The following is a 14,695-nucleotide window of genomic DNA, read 5'->3' as shown; positions in this document are numbered from 1 at the left end:
CCCCCGAATGAATGTGCATATGTGCACATGTACTGCACCTACTGTCCTACTAGCCCTGTGTTGTACTCTGTGCCAAAGAAACACTCATCCTCAGTGGGATACCTCAGATTCCAGCACAGAGCAGCATGCTAGGATCAGCATTAAGACATCATCTGTTAGACAGAGGGCGAGCAACCTGCAATAACTTTGCTGTGCCAAAAGTAAACATAAAAGACAAAGGCTTATAAAGAAATGTCATAATTATGCAATGAATCAGCGCTTTAAAGCAGGAAGATGGAGTGGCGGGGTATGGAGAATGTATACAAGTCTGAAACACAGTGAAACACTGTGCAATAACTTTGACCCTCAGGTCCTGTTTAATACAGCAAGAGACTGATCTCATTGGAAGGTTTTAGTATGCTGTATGTTTGTGTGTGTGCATGTGTGGTTGTTTTTATCAAGTGAACTCCATTAAATATTAACATTATTTTCAAATCTGTGTCCACCTTTATGCAGCAGTATGGCTAATGAGACACAAATCTTACTGAGGTCATGAAGAGTGCCCCCCACTTAACTAGCACTTAGTGCTTTCAACTGAATACACCCCACAAGTCATTTATAATAATACACTCCACTGTAATATAAACCAAATAGGTATCAGGAGACGACACGATATAAAAGTCAAAAAGGTCTGCATTTTTTCCGGCAGTTCACCGAGCACTTCGGCACTTTATAGCACGCAGCATTTTGTGCTTCATTTTAACTCAGGACACATGGGTCAGCAGAGAGAGGAAGACTCCTTTAAAGCTTTTTAAAAAACATTTATTTTATGAGCTAAGACTTGCTTAATCTACAAGTACAAGTATAATAAAGAATGCAATCCTTTGAAATTAATAAAAAACTTAATTTGGAATAATTTATATTTTCGCTGCATGTAACATGCTTTGATATTTTCAGGAAAATAAGATGAATTTTCCTTAAGACATTACATGCACAGAGTTAGAGGCCCGGTCGACGTGAACAGTCGCCTGTGTTTGGCTTGCATAAAAACAATTAGGTTCTTAAAGATGAGGGGGGGAAAATGGTTCTTTACTTACATTTAAAAGTGGCGAGAGCTCCACCACCACCATCGGCTCACTGGGTTGTGGTTCGGGTCGTACCGTCACAGTCAGAATCTTGGAGTTGATCACTACAGGGGCACTGAAAACAAACAAGCACATACAAAGGAAGACATTTGCTGTATGTTTTGTTTACAATGTCCTTTGATAGAAAATGATACAATGTCATAAATTTCTTGCTTTTCCTCTGAACACTGGCAGTTCACGCTTTTGAGGGTGCATCTATAGCTAGTGCTTAGCAGACCAAAATGTACTCAGCAAAACTTTTGTGAAACAGATTCACAGGGATTCAGTTAAATTTTAATTATCTCTGTCCAAGGATACAAATGAAACTGCAAATAAAATAATAAACAATCCCTAATAAAGATGCATTGTATACATAGTCTCATTTTTATATTTTTATTTTATAAGCAGAAATTAAAAGATTCAAAATGGCTACAATGACTGTTAGACTGTTGGACTGTAGCCATTCAAGTTAATATTCAGATCCATCCCCATTCTTGAGTGTATAAGCAAAAACATGCATATAAATAAAAAAGAGAACAAGAGAGTAAAAAATAAACCTAAAGTGTGGGCCTCAAGACAAACATAATGCAGGACCTATTAACATTCAGTAGAGCTACCCAGGGAAAAGGGTTTTAACAGATCCAGCTCATTCACAACCAAGAGCACTGACCTGAATAAAAGGGCCCAAGGCCAGCACAAACACCACATCACTGTGGCCTTCTGACAACCTACTGTTTTTTTTCTAACTTCTATTATTTCCAGTCCTGGTCAAAATTCAGGACCCATTAGGCCCGCACCCATTTTAAGCCCACTGTACACTTCCCAAAATACACTGACAAGGCAAAAGAAAAAAAAATCTAGGGAGATGTACTTTTCTGTCTGATAAGTGTGCAGACACAAGGAAAAGAAGGAAGGAACAGAGACATTATCAAACAGATGGAAAATCTGAGGTTGGAATTAGATGGAGGGAAGTAGCAAAAGAAGAAAGGGCACAGAAATAGAAAGGTAGTGAGAATGGAAACAAAAAGCATAAAGAGAATATGAGGGAAATGGAATGTCAGACAAAGCACTAAAAAGACTTGCAGAAAGGCAAAAAAGAGGTCAGTTGAAACAATAAGGGGTGAGATATAGTTAATTAGGTACTCACTTTGGTGTGGGTAAGATGATGCCCAGTGTCCTATACAAGATGGCTCCGATGACATAGTACATTGTAGTCTCTGTGTCGGTTTCAGTCTCTAAAAGTAGAGAAACATGTGCAACAGTCTTACTGATATGCTTAAAACGCACAATAATAAAAATTACAACCAATCCAACAATGATTCTCTTTTGTATAACCTTTGTTATCCTTTCCACAAGATAGGAAGACAAATAAAACATTTCTTGTGTTCAGCTCAATAAACAAATAAAAAAAGACAATATTAATGCATCATTGCCATAAATCTAACCTAAATATCTGTATACAATAGTAAATAGCTGTGCAATTGCAATTGTTATCAAATGTGGGTTCAACCTACCAAATGCACTTATTACTTGGTAAAGCAAACAAGCACAGTTTTCACCAGTCTCATCAACCTGCCATTTCTGCTTAATTTACATGTACTCTTAAGGTGTTGCTGACAAATGCTCTTTTGGCTACATCAAAATAAAAAACGTCCGTAAATTGCAGTTCCTTCCAGGAGCGTTTGACAGCTACATATTCCATACTCCAGCTAATTACGCTTCTGAGTTAGAGAAAGTTAGTCAGGTGCAAGATCTCCCACTGTGTAGGTGGAGACACTCTCTGTGTCAATTTGTTTGCTTTTGAGGAGGTAGTTGCTCTCCTAACGCTTAGCTGTAATTCAAAAGCCTTATTTCCAACACCATCACTCCAACATAAACTTGTGCTAGACTTTTGGGCATCGTCATCCAATGTCCTTGCCCCACAAATACCCTTTCTGTCCTCATCACTGCGAGCCAGTCGTATCCCTTCCTCTGTTGTTGTTGTCTATTCACCAACCAACATTGACACCCTTTTCAGTGGTCTTTCTTTACAACATCTTGCTTTCCATCGCTCTATTCAGAGTTCTTTCACCAAAAAGAGCATGGGCTCCCAAGGAGACGTAGTGTCCCTCTGTAAATGTCACTTTGTCTCAAGTGAGGCAGAAAGAAGCAGGGAGGAAAAAAGTACGAGGGAAAGAGTTCATGATGAGAGATGCCACTCCCGCCACTCCCTCCTTTGCCCTTTTAGGTTGAGAGAAGCAATGGAGGAACATTGACAGAGAGCGAGGGGTGGAGAGACAGACAGAGGGGGTGATGGTATCAGACGCTCTGGGTGACTCATCCAAAATCTGTCTGGCTGCTGCCTAAGAGGTAATACTCAGGAAGGGAGATAGCTATGTAAGACATATGAGGAGAGAAAGAGGAAGTAACAAAAAGATCTCAACAGTGGGGGGAAAAAAAGCAATTGAAAGACTGTGAGGAGGCAAAAAACAGATCAAAGTCAGGATGAGAAAGCCTGTGAGTTTGATGGATCTTAATTGGACAGTGTCTGCAAAGGCATGCAAATGAGAGAGTCAGTGTATTATGGGTAAATGGTAAATCAGTATGTGAGGGGGTGGCACTCCTACACTCTGGGATGATTAATGCCACAAAAGCACTCAGTCACAAAACTCTAATTTCCCACGAACAGACTTTTCGTCACTCTCCCCTTGCTGAACATCTAAATGATTGGTGGTCAGCAGCAATCCAGCAAAATGGCAAACCACCAGTCACCAGCTGTGAACTTTAATATGCCATTTATCAGGATAAGATATGCTTGCAGTTGTTGCTAGGCCATAATTTACTGTTTTAATCAAAGATCAAAAGCTCCATCCAAACAGCACATTTTTTTTTCTGAATTTATCAACACTCACTTTTTCCACCGAAATCACAGCAGAAAAATTCGGCATTATGAACACACTGACAGATTAATATTCTCACTCGTGAAAATTTACTGACCAAGTTGCTGCCTGCTTGGGTCAGTGACGTTAATATTACCACTTAACTGGCTGGTGTTTAACTTCTGATTACCTACTAAATTTCTTTAAGTTATTAGCTCAAGTAGGCCTGTCACGATAAGCAATAAATCAATTAATTGCACGATAACTTTAAATGGGCTCGGTAAGTTTTCCTGCCGCGATAAATTACATTTGCATGCTTGTTTGTTTTCCTCTTTCTCTGTCCCTCCCTCTCCCTGCCAAAGAGACTGGATGACAAGAGCCGCCACTCCAATGCGTTGTAGCGTATAAGGTGTGCAAAGCCCGGCCGTCAGCTCTTATATGGCCTGCGGCTTCTGTCAAATCAACAGTTAGCCCTTATTTTTTAACTCATTGTGTTTACGTGATGTTCTGAGCAGACCACTGTCAGCTCGCCATCTGCGTCACCACGGTGCGTCACAGTGCTGCAGGGCTTGGACGCTGGTTACAGCAACACAGGTTCAACACTTCGCCACAATTTACAACGAGACTAAACATGCTTACATATACAACCAGCTACCAGAGAGAGTCCACGTTGTACGAGTGAAGTTCTCTGCCCTTCTATCGGCGGCATTTGCGGCAGCGCCAACCATTAGTTCTCTTGGCCAGTCGCACATAGAGGGGAGCCCACTCCCACCAGCAGGTAGAGAGCATGTTGTTGGGCTCTCTGTTGCTCTTGACATGCTAGTTGGTTTGACTTAACTCCATTGACTATGCTAAGATAAGCTATGGTAACTACTACCACTACTCATAATTATAATATTAATATCAACATTAATATTAATAGTATTGATGATTGGGGGCCTTTCCAGTGTTAAATGTTCTTTTGTAATTAAAGTTTATTGATCTTTAAAAGGGTGTACTTGCGTTACATGTCGTTATAATTATATTAGTTGAACATGGCCTCAAGACAACAATATTATCGCTTATCGCAATCATTTCTCTTGGCAATTAATCGCCCAGAAAAATTTGTTATCGTGACAGGCCTAAACTCAGTTTTTTTTTTTTTTTTTTTTTTACTTTTTCTTAAGAAAGTACATTTTTCATATAGGAGGTTTTGTACTTTGGCCATCGTTGTGTTTTAGTCATACTTATAATAAATAACCCATGTTACACCAAAAATGTTGAAAACTTGGGCTTTAACACCACTTACTGACCAAATTTCAAATTTCAAACTGCAAGCGAGGAATTTGTTATTTGCATTCCATTATTAGTGAGTACAGCCCATGTGCTCTTGTTTGAGCAATAAAAGCCAACCATGCATAACCATGTGCATGTACAGGGCAATGGTGTATTTGAAATATAAAGTCATTCCTTCTTGTATGTTTGGATCTATGTGTACGCATGGCTGCAACACATTGTGTGCAGCCTGTTGGCGAAAGAAAATGAGACTGTGGAGGGAGAGTGGGAGTTTGTCACCTCGAAAATCAGTGAAGAACAGTCCCAGCCTCTGCCCACTGAAGCGATTCATGAACCTATCAATTGGCTGCGTAAATGTGCGCCAATGCTTGCACGTGCACACACAAAGATGCCAGTGGGCCTTTATGAGCATGTTTAAGCTGTCCATCAGGATAAATGAACCAAACAAACCAATAGCAATCAGCTGAAGACCTCAAACCATGGACTGCCAATGGAAAGAGGCAGAGTTCCCAGCGGGCAAAAGAGCACTAATAATGTCCTAACACATAAGGCTATATGCAGTTTGGATGAGACAATTTACCGAATATTGATGCTAAAATGCCAATGGCATGCGCTGAATATGATATGAGAATATCCCAGTGTAAGTGGTGACTTTGATTGCACTGTGAGAGACCACAAATTATGATGATAATGGACTAAAAAGGCGTGAAAAAAATGACACATGCAGTGGAGCAGCATCGAATACCTCTGGCTATCACAGTGACATTAATCTTTTAAGAAACGTGTCAAACTCAAGACCTGCGGGCCAAATCTGGCCCACTGCAAAGTTCTATCTGGCCCGCACTACTATGTCCAAAACATAGATGATCTGGCAAAAAAGTTTTTTTGTAAATGTAAGATTTTCATTTTTCATTTAAATTTAAACTACCCACATTCCATGGAATAAAACCACAGTGATACTAAAAAAAATGAATATTTTGTGCAGCAGAAGGTAGGCACTCCTACTCAGGCCATTGTTGATGAGAGAGCACACCTCAGAGCTTTAATTGTTATACAGCTGTGAAAAATAAGGTGTTTCAAGCCAAAAAGGCTTGCGAATGGTGACCACAAAGATGGACCCCGCAGCAGTGTTAATTTTGGCAGCAATTTCTGATTTAGTTTTTATTTTAGTCTTGTGGCTAAACTGTCATTTGATTTTAGTCACGTTTTAGTCATCAACATCTTTTAACATTTAGTCTAGTTTTAGTCGACTAAATATCAAATAATTTTAGTCGACTAAATCTGCCGTGGATTTAGTCGACTAAAATTCTATGATATATATTTTTTCATGAAATATTTAAGGTTTGATTGTGCAATAAAAACAGGCACAGCTTTAACTTGTGTTATTTGAAACAAATACCTCTTTATTTAATTGCTATGACCTTTTCACAAAAGAACCAATGAACAGTGAGCTGCTCTCCCTGAATACACCGTTCAGTCATGACCTTCTTCATGAATACTCCATAACTACAGCAAAATACTTCAGTGACAACTTAGAAACGGTGCACATGCTGTAAAACCATCAGCAGCGGTGTCTTCATTTATAGATTTTGACGTGTATCTTTGAACGGAAGTTAAGATGACTCGTCTGCAAATGTCGCGTTTGTGTTTTTACCCCTGATAGTCGCTCCACACGGTTTGCAAACCATCTTGTTTGTCTTGACATCAAACGTGTCCGTGTGTCTGTTCTTCTCCTGTTTTGTGTTACCATGCATGAGTACGCCTTCTTCCAGCATCGCGAGGTAACGTCCTTACGCAGAGAGATCACTTCTGATTGGCTCTCTGTCGCCGTGTCCTGATTCGTCCCTCCCTTCCACAAACAAAATTTGCTCTGATTGGATCTCATCTCCATCAATAATTTCTTCTCGTTTTTATTCATTGACGAAAGTGTCAATACATTTCGTCTTCGTTTTTGGCACCGTGCATTGGTGAGGAAAACCGAGGCACACAGAGGAGGCTAAAATTTAAGATAAATATTTTGTCCCTCCCCTCATATTTTAGAATATGTATATTACATTGTGCATAATAAAGAGAGCAAGTAAGTTGAGATGAATCCCTAGGACTTTAGTGTGCAGGGTGTCTTGAACACCAATCAAAGAGAGTCTCTGTCATCAGTGCAAGTCACAGGTCAGAGGGAGCTCTGCTCTCTTAGCCCTCAACCTCTCTGAACTTTAATTCGGCTATGGGATGGGATGGCAGAGACAAAGTCTGGCAGTGTAATTTCCTGTGGGACCTGACCCTTGCCTTAGTTGGTAGTGGGTCACATCTGCTACAGTAATTGTGCTTTCAAGTTTAAAACCATTTTTAAGCTTATCTGCTACATCAATTCTTTCTCTTTATTTCCTTCTCTCTAACTTCTTGGGCTGCATCTTATAACTTGTCTTGTTTCTTGGTAAAGCACATGAAAAAACCGTGCATCACTGAAGACTAACAGCAGTTCAAAATTGTATGAGGGCTTAATGCTCTCAAGAATATGCAAAACCTGCATCATCTTAAGAAGCTCTCTGGGGCCTCTTTACAGTCCAGATCCTTCCCTACTGCAACACCTCATGCTTCAATGAGACACATCTTAGACTATGTGAATTCACACTGGGTGGAGATCTTCTAGCTGAGGTGGCCTGACCTTTGTTAAGGAAGGCAGTAAGCACAGGTGTACTTATATGTACTTATATGTTTAAGATTTATAGCTACTATAGTAACTAAAAGGGCACATATGCAAATAAGGTTTTCTTCTTTTCAAACTGTTTCAAGCTATTTTCAGTCCTTGGACCCTGGTATATGTGCCAAGAATAAAACCAAAGCTATGAAGTGTAAATACTGGTTCTCTTACCCTCAGCTGGAACGGTGAAGACCTCTTTAGGGATGTAGAGCTTATCCTCTGCTGTTCTGGCCCAGTCCTTCATCCCTCTCCGTCCTTTCATGGGGAAGTTGATATCACTAGAAACAGCTGACACTGGCTCTCGCTGAATGGTTATCACTGGACAAGCAAGAAATAGCAAAAACACTTGAAACCCACTGCAGAGCATAACTGAGGCTTTAAGCAAAGAATGCCAGTTAAAGGTCAGATGTGACAAAAACAAACAGCTGTGTAGGTCAGACTTATATATGTTTTTACTGAAGACAGACCATGATTAAAATTTACACCCAAATTGTGTGAAATAACAGGACGAGCAAATATGACTGAGCTTTGATTTTAGTGTGAAAATAAACAGTGATGTGACACTTACTGAGGTTGTTGGTAACCACTAAGAAACTCTGAAAAGGCTTCTGGGCTTCTCCAATGAGGTGAATGAAATCTTCTAATATCCTCATCAGTAAAGCAGCCCCAGGAGCGACCTGTGGATGCAAGGATGAAAAAGAAAGATGAGTCACTCTGATTTCCTAACAAGCTTAAATTGTATGAGAGGTTAACCTGCATTGGCATTATCCAAACCACTGAATTGTTTAATGGCCTTAAACTGTAACCACAAGTGTAATATAATATCTAGTTGCATGCCTATTATACCCAAACGGCAAGTACACCTCATGTCAATGTCATCAAGTCTTGTTACATACTGATCACCTAAACACAGGGACACACATATACATACAGTACATATCAAGCATAATAAGCAGGGAGTCACTGTGTTTTTTAAACAGGTGTGCTGTTATGGCTCTAAAAATGTTTATATGGGATGTGGTCACGCCCACCCGTGCCACACAAATACATGTATGCAAACAAATGCATTTAAGACACCTTGTACAGCAGCTGACAGCCACTAATTATGGTAAATAGGTGCAATCACACACATTCATACACACACACCAACACAATACAACAGAAACAAAAGGCTGCACCTGATGAGCGTCCTCCCATTTCTCCAGATTTTCCATGTCCAACATGTGGCTGACTACCTGGAAGAATTTCTAGACACAAGACAGAAAATTTAAAGTTGCTGAAGCAGAATGTAGCCCTAACCAGCCATTACTACTGCAACGACAGTTGCAGTTTATTCTCTGTCAAATGTGGTACAGTAGTCTTCTGTCGACAGGCCTATTGTAAAACATACAGAAATGTCTGCCAGTGATTGGCTGAGACAGGAGCATTTTACTCTCACCTGCAGGCAGTGAAAAGAGAAAAAACACTGCTAAAAAAATCCCCTTTGAGGGCATAACGACTGTGCAGCTGGAGTTCATTGTTATGCACAGACTGTACAGTGTATTCTACATTGAATAAATTTGAAGGATTGTGTACCTGTGAGTGAGACTGTGTATATGACTGCATGATTTACATCCTTTGAAATTTGAGAGGGCTCCATGAAAAGACTCTACCCACCTGCACGTCGTCGGGAGCTGGGATGTAGGTTGCTCTTTTGAAGGTGTCCGTCACATTTCGCAGGATCTCCGTGGAAAAGAGAAGGTCGCCACTGTAGTAGCTCCTCCTCTGCAAGAGCTCCAGGAGACTCCGTACGATCTGAGACATGCCCTCCCCAGCCAGGGTCCTCTGACCCTTCGCGAGATGCTCTCGTAACTACAACAGGCAGAAAGAGAAATTTAGAGAAGTTGATGGCCTCACTTCTATCTGATATTGTCAAGATGATTAATCGCAAGGCCTTTGGCACTTACTGTAGCACATGTGTTGTTACTCAAAATATGGAGCTGGTAAAAATGTCAGAAACAGAAGACCAAACAACCAAGATGTGTTTTTGACAAAGAAATCACAGGAGTGTTTTGGATGTGAGCCGAGGGGAATATTTCAAGACAGGAGTATGTACACGGTTGGATTTTTGAGTTTGTGTGCTTAAAATAGGCAAAAAGAGGCCTAGCAGCTCTCTCAGAAACTGGATCTCATCACTTCAGAGTAAGAGATACAGAAAGCACGTCTTTGACTGCATGTGGAACGCAGAGACAGAGAGCCAGAGAAAAAGGGAAGTAGAGAGAGAGTAACAGAAGATAACAGCAATCACAGAAAATTAATTATTGACTCCTGGTGTTAATGAAAGGTTGGAACAGAAGCTAACAGTGCAATCAACTCTGTCACGCACAATCCCTGACCCTCATCTCCTTCCACCATCATCAAGGAGATGGAAAAGGTTGAAGTTCATAGAGCAGGAAAACAGTCTCACTGATGAACACATTCATTAGCTATGTTCATTAATTGATAAGTGTGAGAGCAGAGCTCTGGAAAAGCTAATTAGAGATAGCAGCCATCCTTGAGTAAAGACACTCCTCTATTTTCAGTAAACTTTTAAAAAAAAAAACTAAAGAGAGGTATGTGATGAGTAAAAACAGGCTAAAATTCACAAGAGACAGACAGGTTTGATGAAGGACTTATGCAACCAACTGGCTCAAATGATGTAATCTAGACAAACACAGACATCTTTTTTTTCTTGTTGCTGGAGATGATAAAAATACAATCAGTAGAAAGAGCTTTTTGATAGTACTGGTTTCTTAAAAGAGAACTTACAGATATATGTAAATATCTATATTCAAGTGAGACGCATCTGGCGAAGCTCGGAGGACCCCAGAAAGCAACTCCATTATTGTCCAGCATACAACGACGACTAGCAGATCCTGGAAAGAAACAACAGAGACGCAAATCTTAATGCACTGAATATGGAAATTAATGGAAAATACCTAAAAATTACTCATTGACAAACGAAATGTAGCACTTAAACTTTTGTCTATTTTTAGCAGTCTTTGTCACTGAGACAGTAATTTAAGTGACTACTGTAACTAGTGTAAAGATGTGTGTATTAGACATTTCGAGTCACATCTACACATTAAAAGTGCAGCTTTTGGAAGAAATTATGTGCTGAAACCTGCTGGATTTACTGTATTCAACAAGACATGTGCACTGTTTATGAACACGCGTTAGAAATACAATAACTGCCTCTGTGTACCAAAGCCCAAAATAGCAACAGATTTAGATAAACAGTTAGTTTAATTGATGATAAATGGCTTATCAAAATAGCTTCACACTATTTTGCTACGCAGCTGCTAATGTAACCTACGTAAGTTTATGGAGCTAGCAAACATTCTGCTGAAAATTGTCATGAATGACATACCGAAACAAATGTACGACAACTAATGTACCTTTTGAAAGATAATAGGCTACACACGTACAGCCTAGCAGCCATTTAATGCCTTAAAGTTGGTAAATGCGATGCTAACAAATTCTGACACACACTAGGCTAACTCTCTTTTTTTTAAAGCTGATAAACTTACATTTTTAGTTGGAGTAATGACAGCTCCCTTTTTTCCTTCATTGCGCTGAATAGCAGGTGCTAACCACATAAACATTAACTCACGGTGATAACAATGTCTGCTTTGAGCATTGTTATCATTCGCTAATTACGCAATTCAGGTTAACCTACTGAAAACAAGCTAACAGCTAACTGATAGCGTCACCAGTGTAGAGCAGGTGATGTGACTGACCAGTGGCGTTAGTTGGACACTTGTTGTAGACAGTTTCTCCAGCAGAGGCTCTCTTCCACGACATAGAGAGGAGGTGCTCGTCTTTGCATATCTCATGAGGAGCTATAGAAAATAGGTGAAAATCACATAGAAAAGGCGAAATAAGACACAGCCAAGCAGGCAAACAGAAGGAGAAAAATCACATATACAGACAGACACACATGCTGCATGACAGAGAAAGGAAAGGAGACAGAAAAGTACAAAAAACAAGATTCAAATCAATGTTCTCCTGCAGCAGCTCCCAATCGTATTCCCCTGTACGTTCCTCAGTGCTCTCTGTCAGTGTTATTGCCTCAGTACAGTATCTCATTCCCTCTTCATCTTACCCCTTCTTTTTATTCATCTGTTTTTCTCCCTCCCTCTCTTTCATAACCCTGATGAAAAAAACGGGGGAGAGCGCTCTGAAGATATTCCGAGGGGGCAGATGAGTGTTGGCAGAGGCAGATGCAGAGAGATGAAGAGGGACGGAGAGTGAGAGACAGAAAGAGAGAAAATATCATATTCTCCTGCAATGCCAACAGACAAGATTCTTGTGTTGTGTAAAAGAGGATTGAGAGCTACTAAAAACATAGAGGTCATTGTGGAGGCTCCATTCAAAAGTTTATCATTTGTAGCCTGTCAAAGCTCAATGCAGCACACATGGTTCACTCTGGCTTGTTCTGAAAACACGCTTGCATATTCACACGCACGCAGCTTCATGTTGAGTGGCGTACTTTTTAATCCACAGCAGTGACGGCTGGCAGAAATGGGCTAGTGGGGCTAAGTTAAGGTGGCAACAGTACCAAATAGTTAAAAGAATAACTCTAAATGGGTTAATTTTATGCAGCCCGAGCACATCAAATCTGCTCTTCATTATTTTTCCGGGTGTAAATGATTGACAGGTATCATGTCCCGCCCTCGCCATCTACTGATCATTTGGGCTAACTTTATTTAGCCCCCAAGCCAATCGGTTCTGAGCAATCAACAGCTGGATAAAAGAAGAAGAAGAAGAAGAAGTAATGGTGGGCGCTTACATGAATGAGGTGGAGGTGTTTCTTTTCTACAAAGTAAAATGGGACAGGAGGACAGACTAAACACCCTGCCTATGCTCTCTATTGAGCGGGAGGTCATCAGAACACCGGGGGTGAGTGGAAGGGGGTATAAAGCGAGGGAGAAAAAGTGAGGGAGATTAGTGCGATAAAAGCCATGTTAAGTAGAAGAGACATTAGTAGAAATGGAGAAGTGTAAACAGAAAGTATAAAAAAAAGGCAGCGCAGCAAGATGAGGACATGCAAAAATCAATGGAGAGGTAAAGCTGGATGTGAATTGACAGGGAGATAGACGTGAGACAGATAAAGATGAGGAGAGTGCAATTTGAAAATCGTGATGGATGCCTTTGGCTGTGGTGTGTGAACCACAGGGAATCACTTCCATTCTGCCTGACAATTACAGTGCATGTGCAGATTACACGCATACACACACAGTTTTTTATTCAACCTCCAAAAACTCAGTGAAATAGCCATAAAGGGGAAAAAACACCCTCAAAGGCAAAAGACGTTTATACAAACCTTTGAAGCATGAATAATATACTCTATGTATACAGTATGCATGTATACAACAGTATACTACTTTCCCTCTTTACACACATAGACAGTTAAATCAGCATTCTCAACAAGGAAACAACAGTATGGTTAAATGTTTGGTATATGCACCCTCCTGCGGTCAGGTGCTACATGCCTTCCAGGGCATAACACCATAGTACCCATGATGCCTCTGTCATCCAGGTCCTTGTATGTTTAAATCAAGCAGTGACCTCAGAGGTTGATTTAGGAGTCATTGCCCGTCTGCCTTACTGTATCAGAGAATGTGTAAAACTCTGGATTGACTGACCAGGGCACTTCTTCTCATTACAGGACCGGACCTCCTCTCCTGAGCCTTCACAGGGGTAACCTTGTAGTCCGGTGCCCTCACACATCCTGAAGCGTCGCTGCCACCCAGAGTCACACGTCTTGCTGCAAAGACTCCAGTGGTTCCAGTTGCCCCAGTTACCTCCACCTACAACACAGAAGAGAGAGAGAAAATCCACATAGTAGCTTATAACTGCAGATTGTTTTTTTTTCTTCCATGTATCATTTTTTAATGTTAAACGTAAAATAAGCCAACACAAGGCCATTCTGAGATGTGGACTCATTAAAGATCCCTAGAATTTTTGTCCTCCCGGGCCTCCGTCGAAACAAACTCACAAGCCAAATTGGGTCCCAACCCACCAAATACTTGTATATGGTTCCGAGGAAAGCATGAAGATGCCTTTAGATAATGCATGTTGTATGTTTGCATAATGGCATTTGAGAGCGCGTGAGTGTGAATAATTTGTACGGCCTCACCGCTGCACGAAGGGTTGGTGCAATCTCGGCTCTCCTGATGGGGGCCTTTGCATTCGGCCCAGCCGTGCACTGATGCACTGCAGCGCCTCTGCCTCTGCTGGGTTCCTGTGTTACAGGTCACGCTGCATTTTGACCAAGGCCCCCACTCCAACCACTGGCCCTCCACTGGACAGAGAAGGAAGATGAGATGAAAAGAGACAGACACATGGATGAGGGTTAAGAGAAGAAGATTTTGAGAGACACCGGGCAATCAGGGTAAATTGATGCAGAAGGGAAGCAAACGTAGAGGGAAGAAAGAGACAAAGGCAGAGACAGTGAGTAGGCTACCAAAAACTACAATACAGAGCAATATAAAAGAACAAATACATTTAAGAGGCTATTTGGTTTTTCATAAATAACAACAAATATATGTAAACATCAGCCACTGCAAGGATCTATGAACATTTTAAATATTTCAATCTGTTATGAAATAGCTGATTACAATTCCTTTCATGCTTTGTTTTACAGAGTTCACATAGAGTACAGTTGGATTATTATTATTCACCGCTATTAAAAATGCACCACATCTTCAACTCTTGACTGGTGTTTGTGCAGAAATAGA

The 14,695-nt window shown here is 40.6% G+C and overlaps 1 protein-coding gene across 8 annotated transcripts in view; it reads right to left on the bottom strand.

Annotated features, from left to right (window-relative positions):
* adgrb2 (adhesion G protein-coupled receptor B2) overlaps positions 1-14,695 on the bottom strand; it is a 169,446-nt gene that overhangs the window by 63,240 nt on the left and 91,511 nt on the right. For all 8 annotated transcript variants that reach the window (XM_028428398.1, XM_028428356.1, XM_028428389.1 and 5 more), the window contains exons 6-15: positions 14,095-14,259; positions 13,601-13,765; positions 11,693-11,794; positions 10,722-10,828; positions 9,591-9,785; positions 9,113-9,181; positions 8,503-8,611; positions 8,106-8,252; positions 2,251-2,338; positions 1,077-1,179 (exon numbers count right to left, since the gene is read on the bottom strand). In XM_028428398.1, the coding sequence (XP_028284199.1) occupies positions 1,077-1,179; positions 2,251-2,338; positions 8,106-8,252; positions 8,503-8,611; positions 9,113-9,181; positions 9,591-9,785; positions 10,722-10,828; positions 11,693-11,794; positions 13,601-13,765; positions 14,095-14,259 (1,250 nt within the window). The remainder of the gene's footprint in view (positions 1-1,076; positions 1,180-2,250; positions 2,339-8,105; positions 8,253-8,502; positions 8,612-9,112; positions 9,182-9,590; positions 9,786-10,721; positions 10,829-11,692; positions 11,795-13,600; positions 13,766-14,094; positions 14,260-14,695) is intronic.

This window comes from Parambassis ranga, chromosome 2, assembly GCF_900634625.1.
Source record: "Parambassis ranga chromosome 2, fParRan2.1, whole genome shotgun sequence".
Lineage (NCBI taxonomy): Eukaryota > Metazoa > Chordata > Actinopteri > Ambassidae > Parambassis > Parambassis ranga.
The sequence above is the reverse complement of the archived record's forward strand: the minus strand, read 5'-3'. Positions and strand labels throughout refer to the sequence as shown.